Here is a 9,668-nt window from a genome sequence, read left to right on the forward strand (position 1 = left end):
TAACGTAAAACGTAAACCTTAAAACTAACTAACTAACAACTACTACTATATATATATATATATATATATATATATATATATATATATATATATATATACAGGGTGGGCCATTTAGCGTTTGGAATTTCAACTACCAGTTATTTTGAGTTTGAAAGGCGTAATAACATTTATGACGTATCAGAAATTTAGTTTTTTGTTTGACATTTACGAAATGGGTCGCTATACGCTTGAATAAAATTGGGAAATATTGAAAACTTACTTCCAAAGTGGTGAGTCTTCAACCCAAACTGTAAGAAATTTACGTGGAAAATTTGATAGAAAAGAAATGCCTTCAACGCAGTTTGTGGATCAATTTGTGAAGCGAATTCGATAAACTGGATCCTTATTGAATAAAGCAACTCGTTCACGTGCTCGTCCAATAAGGTCAACTGAAAACATTGCTGCTGTTGCTCAGAGTGTGCTTGAACAACCATCAACATCAATTCGCTATCGTTCTCAAAACTTGAACATTTCACGCACTTCTTTGAGAAGAATTTTGAATAAAGACCTCGGTATGAAGCCATACAAAGTTCAATTATTGCAAGAATTGAAGCCGCATAACCATCCGATGCATTTTCGATTCGCTCAATGGGCTGAATAACGCTTAGTTGAAAATGAGCATTTTTACCGAAAAATCATCTTTTCTGACGAAGCTCATTTTCATCTCGGTGGCTATGTGAACAAGCAGAATTGTTGTATTTGGGGATCAGAGAATCCGCACGTCGTCATGGAGAAGCCCATGCATCCAACGAGTGATTGTTTGGTGTGGTTTTTGGTCGGCATCATTGGGCCATTTTTCTTTGAAAATGAGCAAGGAGCTGCCATCACTGTTAATGGCGAACGCTACCGCGCTATATTAAACGAATTATTGCTTCCCAAATTTGAAAAGGAGGACACAGATGACATTTGGTTTCAACAGGACACGCACCTTGTCACACAACCAACGCTACAATCGATCTTTTGCGCACTGTCTTCGAAAATCGCATATAATCATCCGAAATGCTGATGTCAATTGGCCGCCTCGCAGCTGCGATTTGATTCCGCTGGACTATTTTTTATGGGGAACCGTCAAGGATGAGTGTTACGCTAACCAGCCAGAAACGATTCAAGAATTAAAACATGAAATCAAAGTTGCCATCGATGAAGTACGCGCTCATACAGTGGAAAATGTACTGAAAAATTGGATTGATAGAATGGGGTATTGTGCAGCCAGCCGTGGACATCATTTGAATGAAATTGTATTTTATGTTTAATGGTAATGTACTACCTTTCCAATAAAGCCATAAACTTTGAAAAATATTCATGCGTTTTTTTTTAGAGCCAAATTAAATTCCAAATTTTAAATGGCCCACCCTGTATTTTCTAAATGAATATCCTTCCTTCGATTTATTTTAATCCACCACTTGTATTCTTTTCTCTTTAATACCTGAGATCGCACTAGGTCCAATCCCAGGTCAAAAGGATTAAGTTTCTTGACTCAAAAAATAGGACCGACGTTCGGAACAGGCGTTCTTTCGAGACGTTGACCCATATTCCGGGACCGAAAAGATGTGTACGACTCACAGTATATACATCTCTGTACGTATACCTGTGAGATTGAGTCTAACCGTTCTTCTGTATCCTCTCCATTCTCCCTCATTGTCTCCTTGACCAAATTTTCAAGGGTTTGGACGTAACATAAAATATATCAGGTGTACAACTTTGCTTCCGCCGTTTTCCTATAGATGACTTTAGCGGTAAGTGGTAGTGGAAATAAATAGATCATAGACGTCATACAATAAACTTGGGCATCTGTCAACATAACCCCATAGAAACATTAGTCGATTTGTGTCTGCATCATAAAGTTATTCTCGATTGAAAATATCAGTTTACGAGCCAAATTCTCGTCATTTGCGGGAGGTTTTAATTTTTTGCTTCAATATGAAGAAATCTGCGGCTAAGGCTCATCGAATGCTCTCAAATACTTATGATCAGGCCGCTATTAGTGAAAGAACGTGTCGTGATTTCAACGCTTCAAGAACGGTGATTTTGACATCCAAGATCATGCTCTGTATTTGGTGGGACCAGTTCGACGTAGTGTATTATGAACTGTTAAAACCGACTGAAACAATCACAGGCGATCGGTATCGAACGCAATTGATGCGTTTGAGCCGAGCATTGAAAGACAAACGGCCGCAATACGAGAGACACGATAAAGTGATTTTGCAGCATGACAATGCTCGACCCCATGTTGTGAAAGTGGTCAAGACATACTTGGAAACGTTGAAATGGGAAGTCCTATCCCACCCGCCGTATTCTCCAGACGTTGCTCCCTCTGACTATCACTTGTTTCGATCAATGGCACACGGCCTGGCTGACCAGTACTTCTGGTCTTATGAAGAAGTAAAAAATTGGATCGATTCGTGGATAGTCTCAAAAGATATCCAGTTTTTTCGACGCGGGATTCATATGCTACCCGAAAGATGGGAGAAAGTAGTGGCCAGCGATGGACAATACTTTGAATCATAAATGTATAACCAGTTTTTTACAATAAAGCCTCGAATTTCGGAAAAAGAACGGCGGAAACAAAGTTGTACACCTAATATTTTTTTAAATATCTCCTCTGCTACAATATAAATGTCTTCTCAAATTGTATGTGAAGATGCTCTGTAATGAATAAGAACAAACGAATAATCCATTTATAGAAAAAATTTTTTCACAAATATAAATGAAATTCTTATTTGCCCGACTAGCGCTGATGACTACAAAAACAGATCAGTCTGAGTGATTGATGCAGTAACATGGGGATTCTTCGGGTATACCAGTCCATGGGCCTTTAGGAAAATCAACAACGTTAGTGCACTGTACTAATATATGATACTATACAGGTACTAATATATAGTATTATACAATAGTCTTCATCATAAACTTCACCATCATGTCCAGTATATTCTAGTATCGGGCAAGAACTATTAGTGCATGTTAGCATATTGCAGTCCGAGATCCGGATTGCGAATTAAATGCACGAAAGTAAACAATTACAATTAGACATTTTACAAAGACTAACTTTCCGCAAAAAATCCTTGCGGATATTTATATGATTTCCGGTCAATGACATCAAAAATGCAGGCGGCACATTTTTATAATAAAAGATTTTTAAATACATCTGGTGATGACATTCATGTAATCTGACACCGCAAATTGCCGCATCTGCAAATTTGCAAATTTCAATATGACATTGTCAGCATAATATAAGAATTTTTTTTCAAGGATATTTTACATGTTTCGCGATGATTAATATGATATAAATGCGACATTGTCAAATAATATACATATATAATGTACATATATAATATACATATGGTATATAATGATATAATTGAAATCCAACGTTGCCAAATAGTGCGCATAATGATATAAAAATGAAAAAATTTAGTCAAATAACGTCATTAGTCAATTCGATAGTGCAAGTGACAACATGGAGCATGATTTGATTGAACAAGCTATCCTGTACTATAGATGTTTAGTACTATAGATGTTTAATACTATAGAGTATAGTGTGGGAACAGCGATGCGACGAATTTATAAAATCATTGGAGGAGTCAGATCAAATATCCACGATTATCGATAATAGACAATCACTGATTGCATGTATCGGCTCGAGAATCTGTGCGCGTAAAATTCGTGCATGTGGGCACCAGGTACGGACAACATTGGCGCATTGTCAGCGTTCGAAAGGCATATTCTGACGCGGTGATAAATTCTAAACATGTCGAGGCTCGCCGATTCCTCGAAGACGCGAGCGAAATTGTGCTCGATTGGGTACAGAATGTAACGAATATGACTCTATAAAAATAAACATTGTTTTCAATAATGAGTTCATGGCGGGTGATAAATGGGCGAATAAGATATATATAGCCGGAATTTTGAACTATATCAATGCACCGATTTGCGTGAAGTACATATCGCGCGTCGTCAAGCCTACCTTTTCATCGCTGGAAGAGTTTCAGAACGACAGCAGATCGGCATTGTTGTCGCGTATACTAAATTTAATAGTGAACACGAATAAGCACAATTCTCTGCACGCTGGATATCAAATTTTCGCGAGAAATTATTCTAAAGAAAACGTTAATCAACGTGCAAACCGCGGACAATACGTGTTTCGCGTGGTCTGTTGTTGCCACTCTACACCTAGCTCAAAAAACTGTGGAATGGGAATCCTATCTGCAATACAAGTTCTAAATCTCGCAGACATCGAATTTCCATGTTGAATCAAAATAAGAAATTCGAAAATATTAATGACATTTCCATCAACGTTTACACAAATGAGAATGGGATTGTGCCCATACGATTGTGCAGATACGACTCACCGATCGAAAGAGGAGCAAACACGTAAACCTCTTGTACGTGAAGGATGATAACGAGGGATATTTCGCGCTGATTAAAGATTTATATCGCCTTGTGAGATCACAGAAACAAGAACATACCAGAAACAAGAACAGGAAATATTTCTGCAATACGTACGTAAAATTCTTTCATGAAATACAACAATAATAATAATAATAATAATAATAATAATAATAATATTAATAAATGTGCCTTTTTTTCGGTCTGCACTATTTCAACTCGAGCGCTAAACTGAAGATCTACAGCGAGGATTGTGAAAATTGAATGATTGTGCGATTACCGAGCGAGGACGACAAATGGTTGAATTTCGACAACCAGGAAGGAGTCCCATTCGTTGTCTATACCTTAGAATGCACTTTGGAATATACACATATCATCATCATAACTTCTTTATCGAATACTATGTGCATTGTTCCTAAGACGATTATCCATGTATCGTTTTAGCCGTGATAAAGATTGTATCGTTTGGTTCGCGAAAAAACACAGTTAGCGCACAGTATATATCCACAGTCCATAATTTTGTACTAATGTATTCATAGCAGATTTCACGCGACATGACTGGGAAAAATTCAACACTATTACGTACCGCACGTGTGTAAGAAATCGTTCGCACCATGATTACACGATACATGGATACACGATCATTGTCATTTAACCAGATGATACAGAGGCTCACTCAAATTGCAATATAAATTATAAGAGTTTGCATACCCATAGTGTTTCACAATTTATCTGGCTGCAATGTGCATTTCGTCAAAAAAATTACCGTGTATGAAGAATGCATTGATTTATTTCCAATAATAAAATACATCTCGTTCAAACACGTTGAAGTATTAAAAAAGGATAAAAAATTGCGCAAAAAGTTTACGGTTTATAGATTCATATAGATTTCTCTCCTCAAGCTTGGACAAATTGGACACATCTTTTCTCATTTAATATAAGCTACGGATACTGCAATGCGAATTTTTCAATTCATCAGAAGAAAATTTTAATCTTTTGACATGAAAGGACTCCTTTCCGTATGAGTACATTGATTGCGTCGAAAAGTTAAAGGAGCTGTATTTACCATACCGCATCGTTTTAGTTCATTGACAGACGACACGGTATCTGAGAACGCTTACGCGCACGCCATCAATGTAGCAGTTTTCTATCTAGACACTCGACGAATATAGCGACTTGTATCTGAAAACAGATCTTTGTTGTGGCTGACATCTTTGAAAATTTCCACGATAGTTTGCGTCGCGAGTTACTAGACCCTGCGTACTATTATACTTTACCGGGCTTCACGTGGGATGCCATGTTGAAACACACAGATGTAAAATTCGAACCATTCATAGATATAGACATGGTAATGTTTATCAAGCGCGATATAGGCGGTCTGAGTCAGTGTGCAAACAGATACGCGCAAGTCAACAATAAATATGCCGTCATACAATCCATTGAAATCGTCATTGTACTTGATGTCAGCAATGTATGGCTGGGCAATGTGTCTATCATGCCTTAGGCCGATTGTCGATGGGTCGACGATGTGTAAAATTTTAATTTTACGATCATCGCGTTAAATTCGGCAACAGGCTATATTCTTAAGGTGGACGTAGAATACCCGCAACATCTTCATGATGCGCACTACCGTTCTGTCCGATGCGCGAGAAACCACCCGACAAACTCGATGAAGCTAATCGCAACATTATGCGACAAGCAGCGTTACGTCATACATTACCGCAAACTGCCGTTGTATACTCATCACGGGCTTCGTATTGCAAAGGTTTAGCGTATGCTGCAATTCGCGCAACCTCCTTAACTATACGAATATATTAAGCTTAACTCAAATCTAATACCATTCTCCATCTCTTGTTTCCTTTTGAATTCTCTTTTTTGGGACTATCCAATATGGATATTGTAAGGTAATTGAAAAGACTTTACTGTGCCCTCTTCGAACAATTCTTCGACTTGATTATTTATTTCTTCCTTATGAAGTTATGAAAATCTGTATTAATGTCGTGTATTTGTGGGTCGATCATCCGTACGTATTTGATGTTGTATAATATGTTGCAGTTAATTTTTTTCTAGAAATATGAAATCTATCCTAACTAGATGTAAGCTTTATTATGTTTTGCTCTTTTTGTTCATTTAAGTATTCTTTGCGTAATAATTCCGCAATTTCTATATGTTTATTCTTATTAGGTTTCTCTGACAATGTAAAGCATTTGAGAGATATATTATTTTTTTCTGTTCTCTCCTTTTGTTTTGATTTACATACGCATAAAGTACACACGCATGAATTTTATTTCTTGGGATTGAACTTGCGTCGAATTGCAGGAATTTTCGAAAACGGTTTATTTTTCTTTTTGCAATTATAGAAAGATCTGACATTTGGATAATAAATTGTATTATTTTCACGAATTCTTCATTAGTAACATGAGAGGTTTGGTTATTATTATCCACGTATGTTCCAACTCTGGGAAATTTGATTTCTTCTGGGAGTATTAAAAAAATCCTTTCCCTTGAATCCTTTTAAATAGAATTGAGTCGCATTGCGTAGTGAAATTTGATTACTTCCTTCCTCGCAATCGACAGGAATAGAATTTATCAGGGAGATATGGAAACCTTCGGAATTCTAGGATTACTCGAATTTGTAGGAGAGATTTGATAACTTCCTCCTCTGTGGATTTCGAAATCTAGAGTCTCGGTGAAGATTTGAAAATCTTTCTCTAGATTGAAATTTTTATCTAATTTTTTATTTCCTAATTTTAATTTCTTGAATTTTCTTTAACTTTATTTTCATCCCTATTTTATATATAATGTTATTAGTATCCTTCTTTGTTTTATTTAATAATGTTTTATTTGTCATATTTCCTTCAATTTCAATTTTCTCATCTTTATTATTATTCATAGACTCTTTGTCATTTTTTTTAATCGTTGGATTCCTTATTGGTTCGGATAAAATCGAATGCATATCTGTTCGATCTTGCGATCTTGCGTTTTGATATTTAATTCATCGTTATCGAATAATTCATCTAGAGGTTTAAGACGCAAGGTTATTGCTTGCAATACATAATTGGCATTCTTCTAGAAGATGACTCGTTTCCTTATAATAGCGATAGAATATTTTTCGAATTGCTCTGTTGATTTAATTTTGAACGGCAATCTCTAACAATAGCCCTGGATTATTGCAAATGTGACAAAAAATTTTTGTTTTATTGTCGAAATTGCGTTCAGAGTTTTGCCTTTGCCAGCAATTGACAACGAGGTGGCCAGATTTATCACACCATTGGCAAACAATTTTTATTTGATGAGAAATTAATAAATTATTATTATTTCGGTACATTTTAGCGTTATGTCCCGGTTTTAAGCATAATTGGCAGGAAATTACATTGGATTGTAGTACGTTCACAGATCGTGTGGGGCGGGGATCGCGCAATCGACACTTATCGGCGCCGTGTCCGCGTTTTTTACAAATTTGACAAATTAAAATTTCGGTTCCTAAGTCACATTTTAATTTTCGGCATTCAATGATAATATGTCCTTCTTTATGACATATCTGACAATTTGTTTTTCTCGAGTTATTTGTGAGATCTTTTAAAGACCTAGGGTCCGGACGTACAGACTATCCTTGTCATAAGTCAGTCATCTTGCAGTCTCTATTCTCTTTCTATTCTTAGAGCTATCATATCCTGTACATCTAAATTTTTCGTTATTTTTTGTTCGATCTCTTTCCATTCTTGAATGAAGCATTTACACATGTTCTTCTCTAACGACACTTTAATATTTTGGTCAGAAAAGCCGATTCCTGAATTTTTGTGTGCTCCTAATATTTGTTTTCCTAAGATTTTCGCTCGGTTCGCGTAGATAACTATTGTATCTTCTTCGTTTTTCTGATAAATGCAACCTAATTCTCCTTGTAATTTTTCGAGGGACCGTAAATTTGTTTTAAGAAATTAATTAATTGGCCCACGATATCGAAATTTTGATCTTATACGACCGACTATTCTTATAATTTTCGTGAATTGCGATTCGGCTTCTGGAGACAACATAGATTTTACCTCTTCGCATCTTTCCATAAAATATGTTATAGGAATATTCTAATCATCGAAAAACGGTACTGCTTTGACAGAGACAGAGAAAAAGGGGTATATCCCGATTACACATAATTATTGGACCGCACGATTGAACACGCACGATTGAACATGCAAGATTCGACACCGTACCATTGGACCACATTATTGGACACGAACATTGCATGATTGGACACCGCATTATTGGACGCCACATGATTTTATACCATACGTCTTTAAAAAATTTGTCATTCGATATAAATTTAAGGTAAAGCCCTCCTAATGTGAACATACATACGTACACATATCCAAATACGTTATGGCTCACCGATCGGCTTACAGCTTTTTTTACCAAGTCAATGATTTCTATCTATATGTAATTCATATGTTTATTTTATACATTGACGCATTTATGAAGATTTTAAAAAGTTTTAGATTCATCATGCATATAACAATGTTTACTTAGGCTGTGTCCCCATGGAGAAAGAAACACTAGAACGGAATATTGAAAAAAGGTATAGAATAAGGCTTCTTTCTCCATGGGGATGCAGTCTTATGTGTCACATTGTACACATATAAGGACTTTGCTTTTTTTTACCGTTTCGAGTTTTTTATCGGTATGTGCTTAATTTGTATTAAAATATGTATGTTGTTATATTTTACTATATAAAGAAGGTACATCGAGAAAATGAAATTATAAAAGAGCATTAAGGCTGAGTTTCCACGCGTCGCGTCATGAAAGGAAGAAAGAGAAAAGTTTTTATGGATTATTCAAAAAGTCTTTGCGTTTTTTTCATTTGATTTTCAGGTGTGTTTATTTAATATACGTAATGAACATTATCAATGATATATTGGCTGTTTTATTAACATTCTGCCATCTCTCAGGCAACTTCATAATACTACGTTCATAAAACTTCTCATCCTTCTCTGCGAGAAACTTGTCTAGGTGCTGTTCGATGAGGTCTTCAGAAGCAAACGTTTTACTATTCAAGGAATTTTGCAAGGAGCGAAAGAGATGGAAGTCTGATGGTGCAAGGTCTGGGCTACGGTGGATGTGATAACATCCCAACCATGTTGCAACAATTTTTGCCAAGTGACCAAACTTGTGTGTGGTCTCGCATTGTCGTGGTGAAACACCACACCCTTACGATTAGTTCGTTTCTGTGCGATGGCATCACTTAATTTCTG

The 9,668-nt window shown here is 36.2% G+C and overlaps 1 protein-coding gene across 1 annotated transcript in view; it reads right to left on the reverse strand.

Moving 5' to 3' along the window:
• LOC105624056 overlaps nucleotides 1-473 on the reverse strand; it is a 20,883-nt gene extending 20,410 nt beyond the window's left edge. The window contains 1 exon segment of the mRNA XM_012205416.1: nucleotides 330-473. Within this exon segment, the coding sequence (XP_012060806.1) occupies nucleotides 330-473 (144 nt within the window).
• Nucleotides 474-9,668: the final 9,195 nt, after the last annotated feature.

This window comes from Atta cephalotes, assembly GCF_000143395.1.
Source record: "Atta cephalotes unplaced genomic scaffold scaffold00071, whole genome shotgun sequence".
Taxonomy (NCBI): Eukaryota; Metazoa; Arthropoda; class Insecta; order Hymenoptera; family Formicidae; genus Atta; species Atta cephalotes.